Source organism: Apis cerana, linkage group LG10 (assembly GCF_029169275.1).
Source record: "Apis cerana isolate GH-2021 linkage group LG10, AcerK_1.0, whole genome shotgun sequence".
Lineage (NCBI taxonomy): Eukaryota > Metazoa > Arthropoda > Insecta > Hymenoptera > Apidae > Apis > Apis cerana.
The window spans coordinates 10,359,288-10,387,256 of record NC_083861.1 but is presented as its reverse complement, the minus strand read 5'-3'; the positions used below and the strand labels follow the sequence as shown (position 1 = coordinate 10,387,256).

Below are 27,969 nucleotides of genomic sequence, written 5' to 3'. Positions count from 1 at the left end.
AAAAAATGTGTTTCGATAAAACTATATATAGGTTATATGTTTAACTTCTCAATTCTTAACCATTCTTAAAGTTCGTAGAACACAGAACAAAAATTTCTTTTAAAAAGTTTTAATAAATTGAGTAAGTTATATAATAGATATTACGTTAAAATAAATTAAGATATAAATAGACATCAATAATATACATCTATAACATTATAGAATAGTATGTACATTTTTTTATTTTGTATTAACTATTATATATTCTAAATTTTATAATAAATTTATAATAAATTTATAAAATTAATAGATCAAGGAAATTAAAAATAAAAAAAATAATTTAATTAAATTAATAAATTATATAATTTTATTTTTTTTCTATAAAAATTTTAATAATCTTTTTTTGAAATTGAGTTAAATAATATTTAATAACGAAGATTTTAATTTATGCGATTATTATTAATATATATATATATATATATATATATATATATACATATAATCGTATTTAAAAATATATTGCATATTGTAATAATAATATAATGTAATAATTATCATATTTAAAAATTAATATTATTTTTTTATATTATAGATAATATAATAATGCCTATATATGGTTCAATGTTCAATATTTTATCCAGAAATATCTCTACATCAACAATATGTAATCAAATAATAAAATTGACAAGATTAAGAGTTGTAGATAATAGTGAAATTGGAAAACAAGCTATGATGGAAGGAAAACCACCACGTTGTATTCATATTTATAATAAAAAAGGAATTGGTTATATAGGTAAGATAATTACTGTGATATTTTGATAATATATACTTATTTTTATTTATAAAATATATAGGAGACAGAGTATTAGTTGCCATAAAGGGTGAAAAGAAAAAAGGTATATTGGTTGGTTTGAAACAACAACAAAATCCTAAAGTTCCAAGATTTGATAGCAATAATATAGTTCTTATAGATGACAATGGTACACCTTTGGGTACTAGGATCCATGTACCAATTCCTCATATTCTTAGAACAATTATGAAAAAGAAGACACATAGCAAAGGTGCAGATTATACAAAATTATTAGCTATTGCTACTAAGTTCGTATAATATTTATTTATAAATATTAAATTATTTATCTATTTTAAATAGTTGAAAATTTTGTTATAATATATATGTGAATATGCGTATATATGTATGTGCATTTATGTATTAGTACACAAAATTTAAAAAAAAATAAAATGTCAAAATTCAATACTAATTTTTTATTATATTAATTGAAAACTTATATTTAAGGAAAATTAAAAATTAGCAAATAATGAATATAATGCAGATAAATATTATCAATAAAAAGAAACGAATTATTAATTCGAATTATTATTTCAAACATGATATTACATTTTATTGGAGAAAAAGTAATAAGGTATAATAAATTTCGACCAATCAAAATAAAAATTAGATATGACCAATAAGAATAGAATTTTTTTAAATGTTTTGGTTAATTTTTATTTTATTATCTTATATGAGCAAATATTTTAATCTCAATTTATATGTGTAATTTAGAATTTAATTTAAATAAATTAATTTAAATAATTGAAATTGAAATTTAGGTTTGAAAATTTATTCATCGTTTGTTGAGTATTTACCTAATGTCTTTCTCTTGATAGGGATATTTCGAGGAAAAGAGAAATCTCATGGTCTGAGCGGCAGTGGCTGCCTTTTACAAATGGCGGCTTAGGCAAAAGCACGCTGTTTTATCTAATCAAAAGATTTTTCATTAACGATTTTTGTATATATAGTAAATATATTCGTCTTTGTGTAAGAATTCACAAGGGTGAAACAGTAAGATATTGTGTCATTTGTACAGAGGGAAAACGAAAATTATTAAAATTCTTACGCATAAAATCTATCAAAATGGGAAATGTATTAGCAGCTTCTGTACCTCCTCCACCTTCGCCGCCACCTCCGACCTCAGGTTTATTACCAAATTTAGAAAAACCAGATTCTTCTGAGACTTTGAACTCGTCTAGTAGACTTTCTGATGGTTTGAAAAATCCTGGTACAATCGAGGATCTTCATAAAAAGTGTAAAGGTATTTGCATATCATATAATCAATATTATTCTCAATTCATTTTTTTTCTATCATATAATCTATTTTATTGTTTAATTGATGATATAATTATATATATATAATAAAAAAATTTTCATTCAAGTACAGTTAAAACATAACTGTAATATTAATTATTAATATTATGATAGATGTATTTCCTGCAAACTTCGAAGGTGCAAAACTGATGTTTAATAAAGGTCTTAGTAATCACTTTCAAATTTCTCATACAATAAGCATGAGTTCCATTGCACAATCTGGATATAGGTAGGATTGAAATTGATATAAATTTAAATATTATTACAAATAATCTATCAGATATAACAGCCAATATTTAAATGTTTTCAGATTTGGAGCAACTTATGTTGGTACACAGCAACCAGTACCTTCTGAAGCTTATCCAGTGTTATTGGGTGATATAGACCCAAGTGGAAATCTTAATGCTAATATCATTCATCAATTTGGTGAAAGATTAAGAGGTAAATTAGCTACTCAAGTACAGAAAAGTAAATTTACAGCTGTTCAAATGACAACGGATTATCGTGGTGATGCATATACAGTTTCTTTGACTTTGGGTAATCCGGATATACTTAATGGATCTGGTAAGCGTGCGAGGTAAAGATCGATTACGTAAAATTTTAGGAACAATAATGGTAAGGAATAAATTGTTTTCTAGGCGTTTTTGTAATGCATTATCTTCAAAGCATAACTCCATCTGTAGCGTTGGGTGGAGAACTCGCTTATCAACGAGGTCCAGCTGTGCCAGGAGGTCAAGTTGCTGTTCTCTCAGCCGCTGGAAGATATACGAACGGAGATTCTACGATTAGTGGTAGCTTAGGTATGTGATACATGAACTTAATAGTTATTAACTTAATAGAACATTTTTATAACGATTGAAAAGCTATTTAGAAGTAACAACTAACAAGAACTTACAACAAGATTTTCAATAGGTTTATCTGGATGTCATCTCTGTTTTCATCAAAAAGCTAGTCAGCAATTACAAGTTGGTGTAGAATTGGAAATTAATTGCAGAATACAAGAATCTACCGGAGCAATTGCTTATCAAATCGATTTACCTAAAGCTGATTTAATATTTAGAGGTAGCACTTAAATTGTTAATTGTATTCATTCGTAATTTATTTTCAAAATTCGTTAATGTATGCATTTTTATTTATAGGAAGCGTAGATACAAATTGGACTGTGGGTGCAGTTTTGGAAAAGAAATTACAGCCATTGCCATTTACATTTGCGTTAAGTGGTATGATAAATCATAGTAAACCGCAATTTAGACTGGGTTGTGGATTAATCATTGGTTAAAGATAGGGACGTAAACAAGTACGAACCGCGTACATTACTTAGGTAAATATCGGGAAGAAGAAACAATGGAGTATCATGTGACTTTTGTGAATACCATTCGAGAGAAACTTGTAATTAATATCGATGATGCCCAAACTGATTCCCTTCTATTTGTTGATTACCTCATCTGCTCACCATCGTGTTTATAAGATCGTTTTGTTTGTTTATTTTTTATTAAAGAAATACCATATCAACAGGGTTTTTTAATTGTGTATATTTATTTAATTTAAACATGCAAATTTTATTATTCCTTTCATATTGTCGACTAACACTTTAAATGATTAAGTTATATTAACAATCGACTTTTAAATTTTTCGAATGAAATTATATTCAATGAAAGAAAAGAATGCAATGCAATTAAATTTTCTCATTATTCATTTTACGAGTTTAAAAAAACGCGTATTCGATAATGTGATATATTTTCATCTGGAATATATTAGTATGCTTTGCTACATATAATTTAATTTAAGAGGATCATATATTATTTCGTTCATATTATTATTTATTATTATTATCATAGAAAAAAATGTTATTGGAATAAAAAATTCAATTGAAATTAAAAGGAACCGTATAAAAATAAAATAAAATTTACATTATTTAATTCACATAAAGAAATTATTTAATGCTTAATTTAGATAAAATCTTTTTTTTTATGAAAAAAAAGTTTTTCGCATTTGATTATGTAATAAATTTTGTCCTAATCATTGGACGATTTGTCATTTGATATTTATTATTAATAGAAATATTATATTTTTTCCGTGGGTAAGAATAAGTGAAACAATGAAAATAAAAGTAAAAGCATAATAATAAATAGTATATAAGCATTGAGTCGATGTGTCTATAATATTCGAGTTCAGAAGAAATACCGACTATTATCAATTGATTACGATACACTTTGTTCTTACTTTGTCTTGCTTATTTACACTGGTGCAAATACATTTGGAAAAATAAAGTAGCGCACGCTATCGTTTAATGGTATTGACCTTTGACTCCCTGATCTTTATTTTAAGCTTTATTTTAAGCTAATAACATGAATTGTTCTTATGTTAAAAAAGAGCAATATATATATATATATATATATAAACATTAAATATAAAGAATATTTTATTCATAATTTATTTTACTCAACAATTTAAAAAGAGAAAAAAAGAGGGAGGATATTGATTGGAAATATGCTAAAATTTCAAACAAAATTTTCATCAATTTACTTATTTATTGATTCCTGAAGAAAGATATGCATTATTATAATAAACAACATAAACAGCAAAATTAAATTAATTTCTCTTACATAATATATATATATATAAAATAATCATGCGATAAGGAAATAAAAACTTAGATTTACAATTTTATAAATGAAAAGAATTTCTATGAATTGTCTTAACCTATTTATTTATGATGAACATATCAAAGTGAAGTTTGCACAGAGATGTGGATTATTTTTTAGCAAAAGTGATTAAATAGATTAAATAGAAAACTTATTAAAAGAAGTTAAAAACATAACCGTGTTTCAATATGTTATAAAAAAAAACGTAGTTTTGAAAAATATCAAGAAAGCCGAATAATAATACGATCTTGATTTTTAATAATCTATTTTATATAATATAATTGGGATAATGATAAAATGATAAACATGAAAATAAAGCGCTCAAATTTGAAATAAATTTTGAATACATATTTTATAGTATAGTAAAAAAAAAGCTAAAACTATCAAATATCGATATAATAATAAATACATAGCTCGATCGATCCATTGATCTTAGTAAAGACAGATGAATGAACGTGATTGTCCTTGAGTATCGATGTACATACTTATTTCCGGTAGATTATCTTTGCAACTAAATAAAATGATAAATTTATTCGATTAAAGATAGAATGCAATTATTACGAAATAAATAAATAGAAAAAGTATGTATGTCATTGATTTTTTTAATTTTCTCTATTAGCAATAAACATATTTCACTAAATGCAATACCGTAAAAGATCACGAGGTAGTATGAATCATTTCAAAAAACAATTAACATCGAGGTGTTCACAAAACAACTATTCCCTTTGTTCGTGATTGTACAATCGTGCGTATCGTTACCAATCACTTGCAAGAGAGATTTCCAGGTCTATAAGTAATTTGTTTAAATTTAACGCATAATCTGAATCTAGGGAAAAAAGAGTTTATTAGTCATTAGAAAGATTTATACCGAGCAAATCGTTTACTTTGATAATCAATGGCTGTTTTGTGAATCTTTGAAAGTACTACTGTAACGAGTGACGCAAGAATGTATCATCGTGTTTGTAGAAACAAAAATGTTTGCTTCTATAATGCATTATACATTTATGTAACAAATGAAAGCATATTGCGCTTTAAATCGTAGACGATACGAAATGGAAACGAAATCGATTTCAAAATTTTTAGTCTCACGAATTTTTGTAATATTTTCAGAATATGATTGTCGAAATATTTAAAGATATCAATGAAAATCATAAATATTATTCCATAAGTATTACTTAAACTACATATTGCTTACGTAATAACAAAATAAGTAATTAGGTTGCAAGGGCGATTAACATTAGCAAAAGCAGAAAGATCTATAATCGGTTGAAAGGATAAAATGAAAGAGAAGGAAAAGTATAGAGAGGGAATAAGAATAAGAGAAGGAATCGACAGGAATAGTGATAAAGAAGATGAAAAGTTAACGAAGAAGCAAAGCAATGGTTAGAAAGAAAGACAAAACGATCTAACGCATGGCATATATATATATGTATACGTATATGTATATGTATATACATATATATACATACATGTATATATATGTATATATGTATGTATATACATTATGATTGATAAGAAAAACATGTTGGAAAAAAAGAAGCGCATGCGCTTTTCGCGACATGAATGTGAGAAGGAGAATCAGCGTGCATTGTCGAATGTGACGTGTGTGAGACGCGTAAACGAACAGCGTCGATCCACGACGATGCGATCGAGTTGACGGTGTGCAGTTTTCTTTAGCGCTATTCGCGATACCCCCACCTTAAAAAACGAGCAAGTAACCGATCGTAAGGAACCAAAAGAACCTCCCTGGTTAGCTAATAAATTAAAATTATCCTTTTTAGATATTCATAATTATCGTTCTCTTTGTTATTTTTTCAGAAAATTGATATTCACTTTTATTTTGCAGTTCCTTCGGAATTGAAGTTTGACGCCGATTTGAATCTGTACCAAAATCATTTGTACAATTTGATCGAAACCGATTCGATCCGATTCGACCCGACCTGACCCGATACAACATCTATCCCAACTAGTCTTGATTCGATTCGACTCTATTCGATACGGTCCAATCCGATTCGATCGGATACCATTAGTTCGACTTCAGTCAATTCCACCCGATCTGATTCGACCATCCACGGAACTACGATCGTCTCTTTCTCTTTCTCTCTCTCTCATATACACACATACACACATACATGCGTATATATACACTGTCTCGCTTATTCTCACTCCTCACTCTTTCATTCTCTCACTCTTTTTGTCGAGTGCCCTCTTTGTTAGCTTCACTCTGCTCGCTGGTTCTCCTCTGTGTACATAATGCACACCAGCCTCGCTACCGATCTTAGAACGGTGGTCAACGCGAACACGATCTTAATCAGTAAACGGTAAAAGGAATTTTGCGAGTATTATAATTTTTACTATAATTTATATCTTTTTTTGCAATTTAAAAAAATAAAAAAGTGTTTGGTGTCGTATATTTTTGTTCATGCCACTTGTCTTGTGGAAATAATTGTAGTAAATAAGTGCAATACGCAAAGAGAGAAAAGAAAGAAATTAGAAAAAGGAGGAGATTGGTAAAGTGTAAAAATTCGAGTAATTTATCGATTTGGTGAAAGAAAGTAGCGACAGGTTTCAAGAATAATTTTCACAAAGAGTTTCGTCTAGTTGAGAAAGTTCAATTTCGTGTCGAAACAATAACAACTAAAGGAACAAGAGGGAGAGAGAAAGAAAGGGAGAGAAAGAGAGAGAGAAAGAAAGAGAGAAAGAGAGAGAGAGAGAAAGAGAGATGAAGAGAAGAAAAACCGATGATGAAATCCGTGAAGAAATGGAAAAACGTCGACACAACGAATACGGTGAGCGATTCTTCGATACTGATTCGGAGATTTCGATGCGATGCATGTTTGATTAATTTGATGCGAATCGATCGATAAAAAAATTAACAGGTAGAAAACAAAAACAATTCGTGATATATTTACTAGGGAATAAAAGAAAGAAATAAATTCGAGAATACTAGAATTAGATTATATAATATAAAACGAAAAAGTGATAAAAATAAAAGTAAAGAGAAACAGTTTGTTTCGAGATAGTCGCCGAATCGAAAAGAATAGGTTAACAACGGGCTACGGTGGTCCGCGAGTCACTGGAAATCGGGTGCCGATCGTGCGGGATGTATATACGTTGGATATCAGAGTGATAATTCTATTACTGGTCGCGATAACGCAATGTACGCGTTAATAACTATCGTCGTATTTCGTTCACGAATGGAGATTTTTCACGTCACTAGTTATACATAGATTTGATGCAACGATGCATCGCTTCTTATGAACGATATCGATATGATCATTATTTCTTCTTTCTGTGAGAAATTTCAAACTTAAAAACAGATTATAGAATCATATGTGAATATTTGGCACGGATATATCTTCTTACTATATGATATGTATATATATACATATATATATATTATTACGAAGTAATATATGTCGTAAGAAAAAAGTCGCAACAACTTTCGTTGATGTTGATTTTCTTAGATATCAACAAAAATCGAGTTTTTTCATAAATTCAAATATTTATACCTGATATCTTTGAACGAGATTAAATCGTACCAACAGAAAGTTAGTCATATAAAACATCTTAACATTCGTTCGATTTTTAAATTTTTCTTTCTTTATTTATAACTTATTTTTAAACAGATTCGTAATTAAAAAGTATATAGAAATTTCTAATGAATTAAAAATTACTCGAAAATATACAAATCTTTCGCGTGTTAGAACCGTTGGCAACTTAATCGATAAACTCATCGAATTTTACTTTGTAATCCACGCGTGCGCGTTATTAATTACGATAATCGTGTTCAAGAGATGGTCACTTTCAAACATAAAAGCTGTGAACGTAAAGTTCCAACATTATAGTTAACAAGGTCCAAGTCCAATCCCGTTATCAAAGTTTTTCTACCATTCGACGGACGTGTTGCGTCGTCATGGGTCAACGTACGCAACAATAGCACGATATTAGCATAGTAGCGTGGTAAAGTTAAAAGTTACTCGTTAAATTTATCCATTTTCTTAGAATTTAGTTGTTGCCAAACTATTTATTTGATTCAATCATTTATTTCATTTTAATACTCAAACATATAAAGGCAAAGAAAAAAAGGAAATGGAAAGGGAATCATATGATTGGCAATCATCGTTCAAATCTATATTCCGCTTCTATACAGAATAACTGAATACTCATTTCACATATATTGCTATAAGAGTTAGCATTAGCACAGGTAGAGATGAGAAAAAGAAGAGGAGGAGATAAAGGAGGAGGATGCGTAGTATCATGGATGCTCGAAAATGGCCGCTACAGTGAAACGCTGCGAATGGTTCGCCGTAACGGTGCTGAAAAGAATTCCTTTCTCTCGGGTTGCTCCGCCTTAATTCCTCTTTAATTAAATTGGCAGCCCTTTAAAATTGGCAAGGTGAAATATTATTCTTTCAAACGAGATAAAGATTCTTTTCGAAGAGCAAGACGATATTTAGATTAGAATTTATCGTGTTACGCATTTCAATTTATTGAACCGATCGAATTAATATTATCACTTATCTTTCATGATTGTAATCGCAATGGGAGACTCGCAAATATAGAAAAAGATGCACGAACGTGAGAAATTCTCATACAACATGGCGTATGTTATATGTAAATAAAATCGAATAACGATAACATCTCTACGATTAATGTAACTTTTGCCTTGAAAAATGTATCTTTTCAAACATTCACGAGTTGTTTTTTTTTCAAATTCGATCGGATTCGTTAACATTGTATATATTAATTTCGCATCGTGAGAAGTGCCAGAAATTATAAAAGGAAGAATATTCGAGTTTTCGTTTGCAACTCGATCGATTCTAAGTCGAGATTTGCGTGTAATTTGTTTACCATCTAAAAGTCATTTCTTTTTTCGCTCAAGACTTAGTGGTGGCAACATAACCTGTACCCTATACCTCTTGCTCTATACCCTATACCTCATACCCCATACACCATACTTCACGCTGCATACCGCATACCGTGTTATTTACGATCCGTTTGGTTACCTATTGTTTTCGAGTTTCTCGAAACGGTTCGACTGGTTAGAAATCGTAACTCGCGAACGATCGCAAAATATTCCGAGCTAACTCGAGTGACTCGCTTAAATTCACTACACACACTTGTTGCTTATCCACCTCTTCCAGCTTCGATATGGCCTGGTATCGAACGGCCCAATTGAAATAGACTTGTTCGTTTATTTTTCACTGTTTCCAGTGAACATAACGTTACGTTCGTGAAGTGATTTTTACGCTTATATTTGGCATATCCAAGGTTATTTGAACTATTACTATTGGTCGAAAGAACGAATTAGCGCTTGTATATACGTACAATTAATTTGAAGATAAAAATGTTACAAGATGGAGAAACTTTATGAATGTTTATTTTTCTCCATTGATTTTAAATATATATACAATATATATATATATATTTTTACAAAAAAAAAAGGAAAAGCGTAGAGTCGAAATAATCGATCGATCTTCAATTCAATTTCTTAATATTCGATTCATAGTTAACTTTTCTCACGATTAATTTCGTTATGGCATACACATCGATTGATATAACGATATAATTGATAGACATCAACATCGACAACGGCATCGGACGTCGATGCGATATCCGACACGCGCGCTGACTTCTATCTCGGTTGCGTTAGGTGGAATAGTGGGTGGTGTTCTATCGGCCGGTGTACCAGCCACAACGATACGACTTATCTCGCGATACACCGGCGTTCGTCGAAGAAACGTTTAGCATTGTCCTACCAGTCCGCGCAGTCTTCTTCGAACTTACAATTAGTCTAGTCCAGATGTGTTGTTTGGTGTGTCTCGATCTTTTTCGTGTGGATGAATCGTACGGTCAAATCGTACGATCATCATAAATCAACGTTTCGATAAAGAAACGTTTACATCCTTCTTATTGAATATCATCGTATCGAATGTTTGGCGTGGTTTTAACTGGAGACATCTGACGGATTAAACGTGAAATCTGTTGTTTGCCCTTTCTTCTTTCGATTTTGTCATTTCTATTAGATTAATTATCTTCATCTTCGACTGCTTCTTTTTCTTTTATTTTCTTTTCCGATACCCAAGCATATCGATATTAATCGTCGTAAGCAGAATACATTTTATACGATTATAATTAGTTAATATTCTAGCATCGATTTTTACGAAAAAGAATTACTATGCGAGTAAGTTGGGAGCCACTGTCGGTGTGCAACTACTCCAGATAAGGTATCGGTCGACCGCCGGTCTGCGATAACACTTCGCAGCATGACCCAACGTAACGCGCATCGTCCTGCTTAGCCTCGTTTCCTCCTCCCTCGTTGGTCTTAGTCCGCGTTTGCTTTCCGCTGCCGTCGCTGCCGCCGCTATGACGGCCACCACCACTACCACCACCGCAACCGCCACCACCATAGTCATCATCACAGTTACCGTCACCACCGTTGTTGCCACTCCTTGTACTTTCTTTCTTGCGACTCTCCTATATGCGTGACTCGAGAAACGAGTCGTGTAATATAGTAACGTATTTGCCTTAAAATTTTTGCGAATCCATAGAATTAGAGGTTATGTCTTCGAAATATCTATATTCGATGCTCCTACATAGCTTCGGTCTGCCTTAAAATTCTTAGTTATCGCGTCCCTATGTTCTTTGAATTTTTTATTTTTTTCTTAACCCCCTCTTCTTTCTCTAATCTTTTTCAGTCGATCGAAATGTTACAATACAAGAGTTAATGGATAGAAAATTGAGAACCTATAAGTATTTTGATGTACGTCGACCGATTGCGTTATCGGAGTGTCCTCGAACGCGAGTGACCATCGCCAATGATATTTTTTTTTTTTTTTTTAACTCCCGAGTCGAACATACTTTTTAGCATCAAAGCAACGAGACGAGTTGAAAAATTCGATATACGTATAAAAACTTTGACGTTGCATGAAACATATATACAGTAGTAGAGATTGAATGAAAAGGGAAGAAGAGCTAGATAGGTAGGTGTAAATTAAGAATTAAGAATTAAGGAAGTAATATAAGAGAGATGAAAAAAGGTGAAAGTGAAAAGTCAACTTCTAGGGATATAGAGGGAGGAGGATCCTTGAAACGATAGAGACGATAGAGTTGATAGAAACGCTTACATATACCAAGTGTTGGAGACATAGCATAACTCTCAGTGATAGGGTAATCTTTCACGGACAGAGATTAGCCAAGGACGCGCAGATAAACCGCGACATTGTTGGCATTCTTTTCTTTCTCTTCTACCATTTCTTCTTCTTTTTGCTCCTGTTCCCTCTTGCGCTTAGTTCGTGTCAACTTAATCGGATCATTGTCACCTTTATCATTTCTAGCAAACGCATCTCTTCCTTTTCGCGAATCTAGTTCAATTCAATCGAATTGATCGTTTGATTTCGGGAAAGTATAACGTAATATGGGAATTATGAGGAAGAAAATTACGTATGTATACGTGTAGATTTTTCGAAGACATGGCCACCTGCGAGCACGTTTATAGGGGTTATGTTTCGTACAAGCGTCCTTTGCAAACGCGGTTCTTTTTTCACGTTGAACGAGACAGCTGAACAATCTGCACGAACACACGTAGATCCGTAATCGAGTCGTAGAATCATCGTCGTCTCGCTGTCATTGATTATGCGATAAGAGAAAAGAAAAGAGGTGGGACGGGGGGGGGGGGAAGAAATAGCGAAAAAGGAACGATTATTTTCCTATTGAGATATACAGAACGGAAACGAAAAGTTGAGGTCAAAGTTGGAACGAGCGAGTGGCATTTCGTATGGCCGACAGGTTTGCTGTTTTGTACCATGCATGCGGGCGTTATCGCGTTGAAACGAGGCAATTCCTTGTCGGCGAGTCGAATGGTGTTAAGTAAGGAAGGTTTACTCGTTTTCGAACAAGTCTAGAACGGATATACACTTTGACCATCTATGCTTTTCCCGCGGGAAAAATATGGAACATCGGTCGCGGGTCCCTCAGGAACACGAACACCGCCCCGAAAACGCCCCCATTTCATCGTACGCCCGTTATCGACGAGTACCAGACATGAGGCCTGTTAGAAAATGTTTAAATTTTTCGATCCTTTCTATCCTGTTTCTTAGCTAAATATTCGTGGGTCGATGTTTTTCTCTTAGTTCGTCGTACGTCACTAACGTGCAACGATGTCGAACTATAATTCGCGAACTTTCTCGTATTGTGTCGCGAGGACAAAAGTACATATGTACATATGTACGTATATACTTACTTACCTACTAATGCGTCGGCGAACTAATGCCATCTGTGACTCGCGGTTCGAACGATTTGAGTTACGGATTCGACCTGATTTGTAACTCCGGTAAAATTGTCGAAATAAAATGTCACGTGAATATGAGGTGAACTCTCGGAAACGCGAAAATACGTACAGAAGAAAATAAATGAATGTAAAGATTTATGGAAGGGATTAGATTTGTCAAAAGGACACGTTTGCGTCACGTGTATATATATATATATATATATATGAAATATTTGCCTCTCTTCGATGAAGAATAACGAAGGATGGATGATCGTTAAATCCAAACGGTAATAATCCGATGGAATGAAACAGTAAAATAATAGCGAGACAAATATTTGTGGTCGCTCTTTAGAAAATCATTTCGTTGGTTTAAAAAATTTGGGACGTAACTAAATATATATTTACAGTCTCTGCAGTTTTCTTTCCCAACGATTACGTGTTCCTTTTAACACGACATAAATTTATCATTTAGAAAATTTGTTTGTAATCCTGTACGAATATACAATTTAAAAATTTCTAAGAAAAAACGTGTTTGGATTGCAATTTAGTAAAACGATTTAAAACTCTGAAAAGCTGAAAAGGGTAACGGGAACTCGCTCGTTCTCCCTCTGCGTTCACCACGAGTGCTCGCTATTTCTCTCGTTTTCTTTCTCTTCCCTTAACAAACGTAGATTTTGTTATCGCTTGGGGACAGGAGTCCGGCAGCGAGACCGGATGTCCGCCCGCGCGCAGGATGTGACGTCAAAACTGCTGCTCGATGGCAGGCCAGCGAATACCGTAAACCTACCCACCCGTCCGCCCTCTTGCCGGTTTGCCTGCTTGCCTGCCGCTTTGCTTGCTTTGCCTGCCTGTTTGCCTGCTACGCAAACAATTTTCGTCCACCCTACACCCTCTTTGCTTCACCTCGACGTTCAGTACCGACCTTTTTACCTATTACCATTATCTTTAATGACATGATTATTTTTATTCTTATTGCTTTTTTTATTGTATAGATCGTTGATCAAGAAAAAAACAAAACAACAAGTAATTTCACTCACCTCGATAGATGTTTAACGAAAGAATTTTCTAAGCTAGCTATTCTCTACATATTTGGATTTGGGATGGAACCCAGTTATTTGATTTCAAACTCTCATGATCGATAATCTACGTAATATTGTTGTTATTAATTACGGGAACAACTCGATCGAATTGATATTTTATAACTTGGAAAATATACCAATATAAATTCGAACAATTCGAGAAAACGTGCACCGATTACTTTTGCGCTGATCTTTCGACTCGACCGTAAACGTGCGAGATCGCTTTTGCACAAGAGCACAAAGAATACTTACCGTTCCGTATTGTTTTTGTTTCTGTACTGGTTCGTGCAGCGTTACAGTTCTAAGATTTTCCGAGACCCGTGAAAGCTGCGAAAGCCTATTATTTGTTTATTTAGACGGGTGTCGGCTCGTGACTAACCTTTGACCAACTTGACTGCGATGACAACCTTTTTCTTTGTTCAAGAACAATTACGATTATACGCGGTTCAAGAAGGAAAATTTTTTTCACATACAAGAACCCTGAACTTTGCTATATTCGCTATTTGCGACCTACTGTTCGATGACGGATCGATAAAGAAGTTTTTGAATTCTCTGTTTTATCTTTGAAACGGTTAGGTAAATACGTATAACAAACGAGCAATAGTTACGAAGAAACGACGAACGAAACTTGTCTCGGGCTAAACTAATAACCATCTCTCATCCACACAGCTGTGAGCGAAGGCTAGAAAATTAACTCGAAAATCCTCTCGACTTAATACCCCATTACGGTCTCGATGTGAATATAGTGGGGTACTGGTGACGACCTTCGACCTTTAGACGACTGATTTATTAATGCTTCGCTCCCTTTGCTTCTTCACACAAACTTCTTTTTTCTCTTTCCTCCCCTCTCCCTTTCTCTTTCTCGTTAACCCTCTCGTGTAATATATGTTTCATCTTCCCTTCGAATACTTGAGTTCAATCGTCAAAAAACGACCTCAATTAAAAACGAATATTATTTATTTATATATATATTATTACGATAAAGTAAACAACATTCCTCGACATTACGTACAAGATAATAATAATAACAACGTATTTTCGATTGATAATTTTTTTGTCCGAAGAAAAATAATATCTACGAGCCTATGATATAAATCGATATATTTATTTATTTTTACCACGTTTAATTCTGTAATCGAAGTGTATCGCTTCGAACGTGATATGCTCATCGAGGTGGCGCTTAACCATATTTTTTTTGGAATTCGAAAAAAATCGTAGGACGAGTGTGCTTTTACTTTCGGTTAAAGGAAAGAAGGAGGAAAATATGTCCCATAACGCGATCCCTTCTCATGTTACGCCACGCAGTCTGTGTTTCGTTGTTTCGCGGCTCGTGACGGCTGACACGTCTCACGAGAGCAATAGAAACGAAGTTACGTGAATCTCGAAGGGTACGTGGACAAGACATTCGAGTTTTATTGCTACTTTGGATTACTTAATAATATTTAAACCATAATATATTTACACACATATGTGTATATACTTGCACACCTTACGATTCTCCTTCTGAATCGTTAAATATTACTCATACGTTTAAAACTTTATCGTGTTTGTCGCTGGAAAAATCTTTTTCTTAGATATCCCTTTATTTTTGTTGTTATATACATTTTTCTTCTGAACAGGGAGATAGTTTGTACAGCTACCTCATTTTTTTAGAACGCGTACCCGTACTTTGCCAAAGTATCGATAATTGGCAGCTCTCGAGATTCATAGATCTTTTTTTCCTCCAATGGTTCGAAAGTGGCTGGTTAGAAAGTTAATGGAGCCGAACGAATCCTGGAGCGGGGAAGGGAGGGGAGGGGGATAGAACCGTGTCCGACCGTGTTGGTAAAAAACATGACAGAAATTCGATACCCAGAATTCTCGCGGCCGTCGGAATAGTTTCGAACGGATTTGTCTAATTCCAATATATTCGATGTGTAGTAGATTTTGAATTTCAATCTTTTTTTCCTTTTTCTTTCTCCTCTTCTGTTAAATTTCCACCGCGTCTCTCTCTCTCTCTCTCTCGATCGCCCAACTGTGTTCGATCGTACAAATTTATATTCCGTGTATAAATTTTTCGCCTCGTTCCCTCGGTCTCGTCCTTTTTCCTTTCCAAAAATGGTCGGTATTGTTTCCGTGTTTAAGATGTTGCTAATGACCCTAACCGCGGCCCATGTTCCTTTTCTATTCTTTCTCTTCTTTCGAAGGGTAAGCATCCCGCTTGAATATTTGTTTTCTTACCTTCGTCCCTTCCTCCCTTTCTTTCACCGATTCCTCCTCTCTTTCCGCATTTTGCGCCGGGATTATTATTCTTAGTCGTGCACGTCGTCAACCTTAAATACACTCACGCTCTTTCATACGCAGTATTCTATATATTTATATACATACAATTGGATATATATATTTGTTATATCGTGTATCGTGACGATGAAACATTTCTTATTATTATTTCATTTATTTATTTTTTATTCCAAACAACCTATTGCGATTATGGACTATACAAATCTATATATTCGTATGTAAATAATCTCTCCCTTCACATATTTCTTAAACCGATTTTAAAAGTTCCATGTATATCGCAATAACGATATTTATTGTATATTTATGATCTTTGTATATATGATTGCGTATCATCATTATTATTATTTATTTATTTATTTATTTCCAAGATCACAAATCGATACAGTCACCGACAATAAATTCCTACGACTCAATTAGAAGTTGGTATTTTTTTCTACCGAGATAGAGAAACGAAGAGCCGAGATAAACAAGGGTTACCGACCGCCCTCGATCTCCTCCCTCTCGTTCATCGAGTTTCGATGCCGCCTCCTTCCTGATTCCACGCGAGAATCCGATATCCTCGAGTCGAAATTGGAAATTAATCGAGTCGATAATCGCGCGTCGATATTTTTTTCTTTTTTCCTTTTCCCTCCCCCTCGATACCTCGATATCGAAAAATTGTCGTTTCACGTGAATTGCCGTGCCGTTTTAGTCGTGTGCCGTGGTCGCGTGCCGGCTCATATCGTCTTATCACGGTTAGGACGTATCGCATTCTATCAACCCGCAGAGGTACTTTGCCGTAATTTGGCCTCGCCGTCTCTTTGTATTATACCGCTTGTTTAATTTACCGTTCCTCTTACTTTCGGATTGAAATTTGACGAAAAGTTGGGGAAAGGAAGATTAATAAATAAAAAAAATGGCGATTTCTTGATTACGATGGAGGCAGGAAGCATCGTCGAGCCGTTTATATACGTAGAAACGTAAAACGCCGGCGGAATCTCCGAGATCTTCAGAGAATATTTGGTCTTTCTACAATGGCGCGACTGTTCTATGACAAGAATATCAGCAGAGAAACGCGCAGTCTGCGATTTAAGAGCCGTTTCAGATGCATAGCGAGCATCGTATTCAAGTCCACACCATTTTCTCTATAGTCTGTTGAACTATTCGAGAGACAATTTTTTTTTTCTTCCTATTCTTTACACATTTTTTAACGTTTTAGTATTAGTCAGTTTATTATAAAAAATGATTAGTAATTGAAATTTTCATCTGCGAAAAATATTCGATCTCAATTGAACGTAAGATGTAGGATAAGAAATCGAATTTTAATATCGCGTTTCCACACGCAGAGCGCGAGATTCTTCGTGCGATTATAAGTCAAGAAATAAAAAAAAGAGAGAGAGAAAAAAAAAAAAGAAAAAAAGTCGGATAATTGGAATAAAAGGAATAAAAGGAATAAAAAAAGATCGGTTGAAGTAAGAGGCTTGGTAGAGAAGTGGAATAGGAATGGGGAGAGGATCGAGAAGGTCGAGATAAAGAGACTATTCAATCTCTGAAAATCTCGTCGTGAGCCGCATCGATGCGCGGCCGTCTTGGTCGTATAGTACGTTGCGGATAACAGTAAACGTTTTTATGGGGCCAAGAAGATAAGAGCAACCTCTGCCCCCGTTGTACAAAACGTCTTCCGCTCGGCCGACGAATCGGGATCTCTTTCCTCGCTACCACTTCTATGGGGGAACGTTAACCTCGTTCTTTTTGGCCGGCAGCCATTGTAAGAACCGTGATGAAAAACGGAAAATTACGATTACTTGGTGGGCTCGTTCGAAAAAAATCAGTAAAAGTTTTTTACAACTTTCGAATGGCTAGTAAAACGCACAAGTCGTATATATATATATATATATATATCTCGATCGAAGAAAGGAAATATTATCATTCTCCTAAATTTTCCTTTCGAAATTATTTTCTGTATTTTCTTGCTTATAAACTTGTTAACCGAAACACTAGGAATATCGATTGTCGGATATTTAAGAAACGATGAAAAAGATGGTTACGAATAATGACTAAAAAAAGGTTAGGTTACTCACCACCTAAGGAAAGGTGTACGTATAATATTATTCAGAGCGTAGAGCGTAGAGAAAACATAAGGGAGAATAAAAAAGGATTAGAAGAGAGAGAGAGAGAGAGAGAAGACGAGAAGGAGAATGGAAGTGGGAGGCGAAGAAATCGATTTAATTTTCGGTATGCGCGTTACATCCCGATAACAACGACATTGAATCCGTATGGCTATATTTTACGAGCGAGGTAGAAAGAGAGCGAGATACATGTTTCGATGGTACGGTTCGATTTCGCAACGCGAGCGAGAAAGAGATTTCTCGTTGCTTCGTTTAACATCGACTGCGATTTTCATCGTTCGAGTGATTAATCGAAATCGTGACTTCCACTTACTTTATTCACTTGCTCGCTTCCATGAAGTCTCGATTCGGCACGAGTTTGATCGATTCGATACGATTGGCCCGCTCGATTCGATTCGATAATCGTACTTTCGAACGAAAGAAAATACTATCGACCCTTTCGTTAACATTCGTCTTCTCGTATCCGAAACTAACCTACAAATCGAGGTAAAACGAAAATCAACAAAAATATTGTCATGGTAACAGGGAAGAATTTTGTTGCAATTTTTGCACCGTGTTTTATCGAAACTGTATTTTTAATGTGTTCAACGAGGAGGGTTGATCGTATTACCTATTATTTAAGCCGCGCTCGCGGTAGAATGAAAAAAAAAAAATAGTTAGATAAATCGGCGAGCCTGACCTTTCCAATTCGATTAGGTAATGTCAATAAGGTCGACTGAATGTTAAATACTGATTGATACAATGTTTCGTTGGGAGAAAAATATCGTATAAAAATTCGTTTCGATCGATGAGCGTCGGCCTACGACGTGGGCATTTTAATCGTCTATGCAAATCGAGCTTGTACAAATTTTACCGTTTGTCTAACTCTTATCTGTATCGTGTCGTCCCGTCTTTCTTCCTACGTAATATTTTTTTTTTTTTTATAATTTTTCTCCAACCTCTCGCACATTTTTTTTTCTTGTTATTTCTCGATTCCCCTTTAATCGATATTATGAGATTAGAGGTGCGAGACGATGCGTGCATCGTTCGATAAGATGCCCCGATAAGATGTAAGAGCGCGGAGAATCCAGGTAAATGCACTTTTTCGTTCGGAATCGATCGCAAGGGAAATAAAACGAACGTCGAGCGGGGCAAAGAAAAGAAATCCAAGTCCACTGTTCATATTTATTATTCAAAAAAAAGAAGAAAAAAAAAAGAGAGAGAGAAAAATGAAATATTAATTTTCTCCTTCCTCTCTTTATCTTTCGTCTCGTTGCGAAACTGTCCTCCTTTTTTTCCAATATATTTTTCAACTCCTCCCGTCCCCATCTCCTCTTTCAACCTGAAAAATATAAAGACACAATGCGAGTATTATAAATAGTAAAAAAAAACTTTGAACGAAGAAAATGCGCGCGAGTTTGTACGATTGGTAACGAGTTATAGATAAGGACAATTAGTTATTTCTGTAACGTACCGGTTAGCAACAGTTTGCTCGTGTCATCGAAACGCATTGACCATGATATTTACGATCGGATCGATCGATCACGTTTCGTCGATTTCCCTACGCGACACGATGGAACTTGGAACTATGATGTAATGCATAACAGTTCGCGAAACTCGACGTTACAAGGAATTTCGAGTTCCTTTATCGTCGTCTCCCCGATGAATGAAGTAATTCACGTTGTTGTCGTCGATCGAACTCGACATATATATATATATATATTTTTCCTTTCCTTCCCCTTTCATTTTTATTTTCAACGTTCACAGAATTGGCCGAATGCGTGGACGAAATGACGGGATACGAGAAAGGAACGGAGAGATCCGTGAAACTGATCGATGAGACTATCGAGGAATCGAACAACGATGGAGGATCGATAGGCTTGTTGGAGACGGATAGCGGGGATGTGGTGCTTTTTCGCCAGGAGACACAGTTGGGGCAACAACAACAACAGAAGCAACAACAACAACAACGGCAACGCCACCAACTTTACCAACTACCTTACGAAAAGCATGGAAGCGAAGAGGGCGGGGACATGGTGGGCGTGCTGGAGGCGGGACAACAGGAAATTGAAAATGGCGCGGTCGCCGAGGCGAGTGACGCCGAACCGGTAGAAATCCCCGTCTCACCGGAACAAGGAAACGACGTAGACGACGCTTACGGCGTGCATTCGCTCGGCTTTAACACTCAGGATCCTCTGGTTCGAGAAAGGTGAGCAATATATATATATTAAATATATATATATACATATACATATATATATACATTCGATCGCGGATTTTTGGACGAATTATTTCGCGGAATGGGATTGACTCGTGGAATGCGTAATATTTAGAATTTGCGTCGAAAGATTCGGCCTTGATCTCGAGGCAAGGAGAGCGCGAAAGAAAAGAAAAAGAAAAGAAATGAAACGAATAACGGCGCAAAGCTGGAGTAACGGAGCAAAGAGGGAAATTTTAACGAATTATCGTGTTGTCAAGGGGTTATCTCGATCAGGACTCGAACGTGTACGGGGGCGGCGATTTAGGCGGTGATTCCTCGAAGCAGGAGGAGCAGCAGCTTCAGCAACAACAGCAACAGATTTCTCAACCTCTCCACCACCATCACCACCAACAACAGCAGCGTCAGCAGTCGCACCACCACCACCATCACCACCACCACCACCACCACCACCACCATCACCACCAACAGCAGCAGCAGCAGCAGCAGCAGCAGCAGCAGCAGCAGCACTACCACCGCCATCAGCACAGCGACCATCACCACGACCAACAGCACCATCAGTCCGAGTACGTTCAACTGGGGGCGAGAGAAGTATCGACTGGCGAGGGTGGGGATAACGAAGCGTCGAGCGAGGTCTCCGTATTGCCGGAGGAAAATCGGGCCGGCAGTCACGCGCCTTGCTCTACGATGCATCGTTACGGTACTGAAGCGCTCTCGCCGACCGCGGCCGATCACCACAACCACCACCACCACCACCACCACCACCACAACAACCATCACCACCACCATCAACAGCACCATCATCAGCATCTACAGTCAACGGACACGTCCCAGCAACACGGCACGCTCTCCTCGGCGAGCCACCGCCACTTGGACGAACAAGAGGCACAGCCGCAGTCGCAGTCGCAGTCGGTGGCGCATCAAAAACCGGACGAGGACGTCGTGGAGCGAGCGAGCGGAATCGCGGTAGCGATGAGCGGTGCCCGTGGAGATTTCAACCTCGGCATGCTGTTCCCAAATCTAGCGAGCACCGGCGCGGCCAGTTCCGAGATCGGTGGGAACGATGGCCACCAACAGCAGCAGCAGCAACAGCACAACCGCCACCACCATCACCATCACAATCATCACCACTTGGAGGAAGTTCTGCCGGACGCGGCGTATCTTCAGCATCAAATGCGCGGCGGAGGTAATGGGGGAGGAGGTGGCGGCAATGGCAACAACGGAGGAGGTGGTGGCGGCGGCGGCGGAGGCGGAGGTGGCAGCGGTGCGGAAGGCAGCGGTGGAAGCGGCAGCGGCGGAGGTGGCGGCGGTGGTGGATGCTCACCGGCGCTTCGAACCGGTAGCTCACCGGGTTCCAGTCGTAGTCCGCACGAGGATCAAGAACTGTCGTCGCCTCATCGCCAAGGGCAGACGGAGGGAGGATACAGTCCGAGCGAGCAAGGGAGACAGTCGTACGCTCATTTGACAGCTATGCAGCCGCCTTCCTCGGTACAGTCGAACCACGGCCTTGGCCAGGACACCGACCGAGTCTCCGATCAGATTTACATGGATTCGATATACGCTCATCACACTGTCGGAACGCCTCATCATCATCAGGAGCACGAGCCAGGATCGTCGACTCCTCACTCGCCCAGTGGACCGCTCACCAGGTAATCGTTATTTTCATCCAGAGATCCAGTCGAGTTTATCCCTTTTTCTGTCCTTTCGTAATCGAACAGATCTCTTTCTCGTCTCCGTGGTTACGATCGTTATAACGTTCTAAACGCGACCGCGCGTGGTCGTAAGAGGCGCGTACCCGCCGAGAGGTTTCGACCGTTCGCAACAGTATTTACACGGCGGCTTAAGGAACGCTCGGTGTTCGGCCAAAGTATTGTATACGTAGGCGATACAAAACCAAAAATGAAGCTAAGCGAGGATGGAAAACAGTGCGACGCCTCTCCGGCCCTATGCTAACAGTTTCGTGAAAATGAACAACATCCCTTGGTGTTTACCGATTCGTCCAGGCACGAGCCGCACGTCCTCCAAACGTTCTCTACCATCGATCGGTTTATACCCGAAATCCCGTCGCATGTGTAAGCACGTACGTAAGCACGCAACAAAGGGATCGACCGTTTCTTTCTTTCTTTCTTTTTTTTCCGTATTCAATCTTCTTGTTCACGTTTATCGAAAATCCACTTTTCCTTCGCGATCCACGAAAAGCTTGATCGTGGTCGGGACGAGAATCGATTCATACCAGAACACGCGCTCGTCGTTCTTTTTTACGGTGATAAGAGTTTATTGACTCCGATAGGGAAACGATTCTTCGATCGTGCGTTGTCCGTGTCTCGCGGCGAGAAAACGGAACGTTATCGAGAGCTGCGTCGATTAAAGTAGTCGCATTTTATAATCGGACGATGTTCGAGAACAAAGAGAGGGTAGAACGGCGATAGAACGTGAATTCGGAATGGAAGCATTCGAAATTGGAAAAATCGTGCGGGCTCGATTTTTTAATTCTTCTATCTACGCTCCTGTGCCCGGTTTTCGTGTTTGTCGATTTCCTCATGCGGTCTGCGCGTGCAGGGGCCACGACCTTCGAATTTATAGATATCTAAAGTTCGGGTGCAGAGGACAATCTGCTTTTCGTTTCTCTTTTTGCGGGGTATCTTGTTGTCGTGATTACGAGCGCGCCAAGATCCGAGATGACGCAAAGTCTTCTCGTTTACTGTCGGTGATCTCGTAACCTCTACGTCTCGTGTGTTCTCGCCCGTCTTTCCTTTCTTTACTCTTTCTCCCCCCGTTTATTTGAACTTGTTTGCTGTTTAACCGAGTGCATGTTGCTAAGTTACTCGTCGTATAAGCGGCAACGAAAGCGATGTGTAAACGGTAATTGTTGATCCTTGACGCAAAGTTCGTCGTTGTGAATCATCGTACGGTTTACAGTTCACCACAGTCGAACCCAGAAACGCGTTCCAAGAAACCTTTAGGTATCGTGTGACGTAACAGACTCGAGGAAGAGCTTTAGACGCCTTCTACGATCGAAGGGAGAAAAGGCGAATAATTTTTAACTTTTCTTCTTTTTCCTTTTTCGTGTCTTCTCGATGTTGCAAAACGATGTAATCGTTTCATGGATTGGTACGCGTAAGTGACACGAGATGACGCGCAGATCGAAGTGAAAGTGAAAAGAAATGTCGATAGTCGAAGAAATGTCGATAGTCTCGATTTAAGTCTAATATGTATAGTCTCTTCCCTGGTCTCTTCGACTAGCCAAGCATCGATGATAACCGTAGCTTTTTAACTTAGATTTACATTAATCGCTACGAAAGTATAAACAATCATGAATAGAAATAAATGTTTAGAAATGCGAGCAAGAACGAGAGCAGAAACGAACGCGTGAATCTCGATGGTCGGTGGTCGTAAACCGCAGGATCGGTGGTATATAGTTTGGAAAGTCTGTATGCTAGTGGCGTGAAGTTGGAAAGAATGTGTGTGTGTGTATATATGTGTGTGTGTGAGAGAGAAAGAAAGAAAGAAAGAGAGAGAAGTGTTAATCGAGGGCGGGATCGAGGTATCACGAGAGGGGACAGGAACGTAGAAAAGAAACGAAGGAAGGGAGAGATTCGCGGAAGGGGAAATCCTGACCACTTTGGAGGTCCTCCAACGCCATTCGCTTCTACGTTTTCCGTTCACATTGTTCGTTCCTGTCCCGTGAAAGAATCATTGAATCATTGTTTCTTGTCTCTTCCTATCGACCGTGAACGGTTTTTCCTATTTCCCGCGTTTTCCTTGCGAATTCAAGTTTATCGTGCAGGCTAAGGAATTGAGGTGCGAAAAGAAGGTGTTGAGAGGAAGCGAAGAATTTAGGATCGTTTGGACGTCAGCAGGAACGGCAATATGCAGTGAGTGTATTCGATGAACGTTACGTTTCGATTACGATTAATCGATGTTTCAACTAAAGCCATCTATGGTTTATTTTTACTTTTCTTTCGAACGATTTTGTTGATTGAAAATATAGCGGTGTAAATAAATTTACAGGATAAGAATGTTTAACGTTCGAATAAGTAATTTGATAAACTGATATAGTATATAATAGTACAGTATATGTATTAAACGTATGTCATGTCCTCGTGGCATATGTCACATTCGCGTTTCAATCTACGATTATTTTATCGTTATTTATATTTTCTATTTTAGTTCACGTAATATCGCACCCGAGATTGAAGTTACAATTTCAAATTCGGTTTTTTAACATCGAATCTCGATGATACCTACACATTGACCTATTGCACTTATACACGTATTCGTTTGTTACTAGTCCTGCCACGTTTAGACTTGCCTCTCCACGAAAGCGACTTCCCTTCCCCTCTCGGTTTTCTACCGTCCGTACGTCGTTTCATTTTTATCGGCGCTTCGTCGCGAACGCGAAATGTTGGAAAACAAAGTAAATGGGAAACTGATAACAGTTGCAAAAACATAGCTCGTAAATATTAACGCCGACTTCGGGTCGAAGGTGGTTGTCATGGCGGCATACGGCTTGATACTTGTCGATTTTCTCGAACGTCTTCGACTCGAAAATGAAACTTTTTTCCCCTCCCCCCTCCCCCCTAAATTCTCGCGAATTATTTTATACCAAAGATAATTACAATTTTTGCTTGTAAATCCTTTCCTCGTAGAGGAAAGAGGGTGTAGCCAGACGTTTTTTTCAACGCCGGCTACCTCGGATCTCGGATCTCTTCCCACCACCGGTGACGCGCGATATCGTGAGAAACGGCTTATCGAGTCGGTGGATTCAGATAGCGATCCAGTAACAGGGGCTATAACCCTGTCGCTACCGACCTTCTAGATTGGGTTTCGCGATATCTGCATTCTTCGCGAACTGGCCAAAATATCTTCTTTCCTTACCTCTTCCCTCTACTTTTGACTTAGGGAGAAAGAAACTGTACACACGCATCGTTTGTTTCAGAATCGTATAAAGAATCGATCGAGAGATTCGAAAATGCGAGAGAGTAAAATCTAGATTAGTAGAGTTGGCAACCGGTAACGATTGGGAGGAAAGTTTCCTGGAAGAAATCCGACCGCTTAGTTATTAAAGTTTCCGGGGACGGGCATGGGTGTGCATCGTCGTGGTGTACGTCGCCGTCGCGTCGCATCGCATCGCATTGTGTACATGGTGTGTGTATACATATAAGTGGGCAAACGTTGCCTACGCACTGGTTCGAGGAGAATCGGTATGCGTTGTATACTAACGGAGCCGAGTGGTCTTGATTTCCGGTCAGGTTGCGTATCGCGTCATCGTCGACCAACAATTTTCTTCGAAATCGTATTTGAAATCGACCGATCAGTCTATTAGTTTCGATTTCCAATGGCGTAAAACAATAAGATAGGATAAATGCGATCGAACTGTTTGGATAGAAGAGATTCGATCGGGGAAGAAGTTTAGATTAGAATATATAATTCGAAACGATTTAAAAGTAAGGGTGTTTGTCCGTCGCGTGTCCGTGAAACGAGGCGCATCCGCGATGAACTCGTGAAACAACGTTTTTCCCGTCGATGCGCATGGGTGCCGCATTGTGCCCTGTGTCGTGTCGTAGAAATTAGCTCGTAACACGTGCTGCGCTCGCGCGCGTATCGCTTCCTTCCTTCGCGACGAACCTCGTTACATAGCTGAATTCTTTTCTTCGTACACATTCTTCGTAGATTCGCAGATCTCCGCCTCGTATCGAGTTTAAAGAACAAAAGAATACAAGATTGAGTGCATGATTTTTGTTAGAATTTACAATGGTTACGCTCTGACTCCGAGTAGGTTATACGGATTCGGACGAACTTTGCCGAACTTGGACGAATTGGAAAGAGACGGACATAGTGACTATTATCGAAGGATCTCATCTCGCGCGCGCGGACTTTGAAGTCTGAAAAACAAAACATCTGAAACATTCGTTTTTTACATTCTCGCTTTTCAAAGGAAATTTACAAATTGAACAACGATGCTCTTGGAACGGCCGAAGGACGAAGTTGCTCTGTTATCGGTGTTTCTTTTACTGAGAATACCGTTGTTCGAACCAGTTTCATTCGAAATCGTTCCGGGAGAATACGCGAATCGTCTCGCGAGCACGTACCGATCGAACAGTACGTGTCGGTCGAGTCATGGAAACCGTCAAGGTCGCGCGTTTCTTTGCTTTGCTTTACGTCGCGCAACGTGTCCGCCACGTTCGTTAAGTTCAATGCGTCGAACGCGTTTCCCGGCGATAAAGATGCACGTTCGATCGTCGATCCATGATCACAACTATGTCCTGAGAGAACATCGAGCGGAGCGGGGCTTGTATTTACATACGTGTGACACGGTAAGAGCGCGGTGATGTTTTATTTTTGCACACTTGATTTTTTTTTTTTTTCGAAATCGTGACGACTCGACGCTCGACGAGTCACGCGATTTCGGATTCACGAATATTTGCGCAACGAATATGACAACCGGAAATTTTGCTTTACGTAGGTTTACGACTGCAAACCGTGTTTCTTATTCTCACAAAAAAAAAAGGAACGCAAACATTTACGATCAGTATTTGGTAGCTTTCTTCGGAGAGAGAGCTGATGCACGCATGCGATTTCCTAAAGTGATCGAAAGCTCAGGTACGAAGGGGCCCCGATGGTAATGGGCTAATGGTAACGGTAGCCTTAATAGCATCGTAATGGTGATGGTAATGGTAATGGAGTAGTTGTGTTCCGGGTAGACGTTGGTCGGTAAGGAACATCGAAAAACGTCCTGCCTTGGCACGCGCCCGCATTTACGGGCCGATGGATCGAAGAACGGTTTTCTAGTTTCCGGTCACCCGCGAAACATCATCGAACCCGTGTCACCGAGGTTTCATTTCCTATTTCGTTCTCCCCTACTTCCTTTTCCCCGTGCTCTCCTTCTTCCCTCTTTCTTTCTTCCTCTCTCTTGACGTACGAGGAAATGAAAACGAATCAAATTCGATCGGATCGGATTAATTCCCAAGAGTAGGGGCGTGCATCGAGTATATCCCATAGCCATCGAACCAGAACCCGTTTCATGCGTTCTATAACTGCGTTACTACAAGTTTGTTCGTTATTTCAGTTCATTATATCGTTCAATAAGCGATGTCAGTAGTATGACGGCAGCCAGCGCGGCAGGAACAGGAGGCACTTACGGCCTTCCTTACATGACCGGCAGTCCTACAGAATTGACTGCTTCGCCTCAGCAATTATGGAACGCTCAAGGTAAATGTTTTGTTTTCATTTGTGTTTTACGACCACATCTCGTGTTACGCGAGT

At 37.8% G+C, this 27,969-nt stretch overlaps 3 protein-coding genes and 1 long non-coding RNA gene across 15 annotated transcripts in view; 3 read left to right on the top strand and 1 right to left on the bottom strand.

Moving 5' to 3' along the window:
* Positions 1–582: 582 nt before the first annotated feature.
* Positions 583–1,238, top strand: LOC108003007 (large ribosomal subunit protein uL14m). Of its 2 annotated transcripts, XM_017065045.3 has the most exons (3): positions 583–772; positions 834–875; positions 942–1,238. In XM_017065045.3, exons 1-3 carry the CDS (start codon positions 583–585, stop codon positions 1,085–1,087), a joined length of 378 nt encoding a protein of 125 aa, XP_016920534.1. In that variant the 3' UTR covers positions 1,088–1,238. The 2 variants fall into 2 exon arrangements, with proteins under 2 accessions (XP_016920534.1, XP_016920533.1); XM_017065044.3 differs by having other exon boundaries at positions 834–1,238.
* Positions 1,239–1,633: 395 nt separating this feature from the next.
* On the top strand, positions 1,634–3,639 carry LOC108003064 (mitochondrial import receptor subunit TOM40 homolog 1). The gene is made up of 6 exons (XM_017065151.3): positions 1,634–2,069; positions 2,237–2,351; positions 2,433–2,686; positions 2,761–2,922; positions 3,035–3,184; positions 3,262–3,639. The coding sequence occupies exons 1-6, from the start codon at positions 1,892–1,894 to the stop codon at positions 3,399–3,401; spliced, it is 999 nt and encodes a 332-aa protein (XP_016920640.1). The 5' UTR covers positions 1,634–1,891; the 3' UTR covers positions 3,402–3,639.
* A 999-nt stretch (positions 3,640–4,638) lies between these two features.
* LOC108003018 (box A-binding factor) overlaps positions 4,639–27,969 on the top strand; it is a 33,024-nt gene continuing 9,693 nt past the window's right edge. For 3 of the 11 annotated variants that reach the window (XM_062080359.1, XM_062080354.1, XM_062080352.1), the window contains exons 1-4: positions 5,500–7,556; positions 20,253–20,694; positions 20,964–22,352; positions 27,773–27,915. In XM_062080359.1, coding sequence (XP_061936343.1) covers positions 7,490–7,556; positions 20,253–20,694; positions 20,964–22,352; positions 27,773–27,915 — 2,041 coding nt within the window. In that variant the 5' untranslated portion in view covers positions 5,500–7,489. Of the gene's footprint in view, positions 7,557–8,713; positions 8,731–20,252; positions 20,695–20,963; positions 22,353–27,772; positions 27,916–27,969 lie in introns of those variants that run through there. The other 8 variants (XM_062080351.1, XM_062080355.1, XM_062080353.1 and 5 more) reach the window with 8 other exon arrangements.
* LOC133666774 (uncharacterized) lies at positions 19,657–20,477 on the bottom strand. The gene is made up of 2 exons (XR_009831407.1): positions 19,960–20,477; positions 19,657–19,827 (listed from the first exon to the last, which is right to left on the bottom strand). It is a non-coding gene; the product is annotated as an uncharacterized LOC133666774 (long non-coding RNA).

Bases quoted from the DNA above. Each gene is read 5' to 3' on its own strand.
- LOC108003064 (XM_017065151.3), top strand. From the start codon at position 1,892: ATGGGAAATGTATTAGCAGCTTCTGTACCTCCTCCACCTTCGCCGCCA. The intron at 2,687-2,760 runs GTAAGCGTGCGA...ATTGTTTTCTAG, and splicing joins GGATATACTTAATGGATCTG to GCGTTTTTGTAATGCATTAT. The intron at 2,923-3,034 runs GTATGTGATACA...GATTTTCAATAG, and splicing joins TACGATTAGTGGTAGCTTAG to GTTTATCTGGATGTCATCTC.
- LOC108003007 (XM_017065044.3), top strand. From the start codon at position 583: ATGCCTATATATGGTTCAATGTTCAATATTTTATCCAGAAATATCTCT. The intron at 773-833 runs GTAAGATAATTA...TAAAATATATAG, and splicing joins AAAAGGAATTGGTTATATAG to GAGACAGAGTATTAGTTGCC.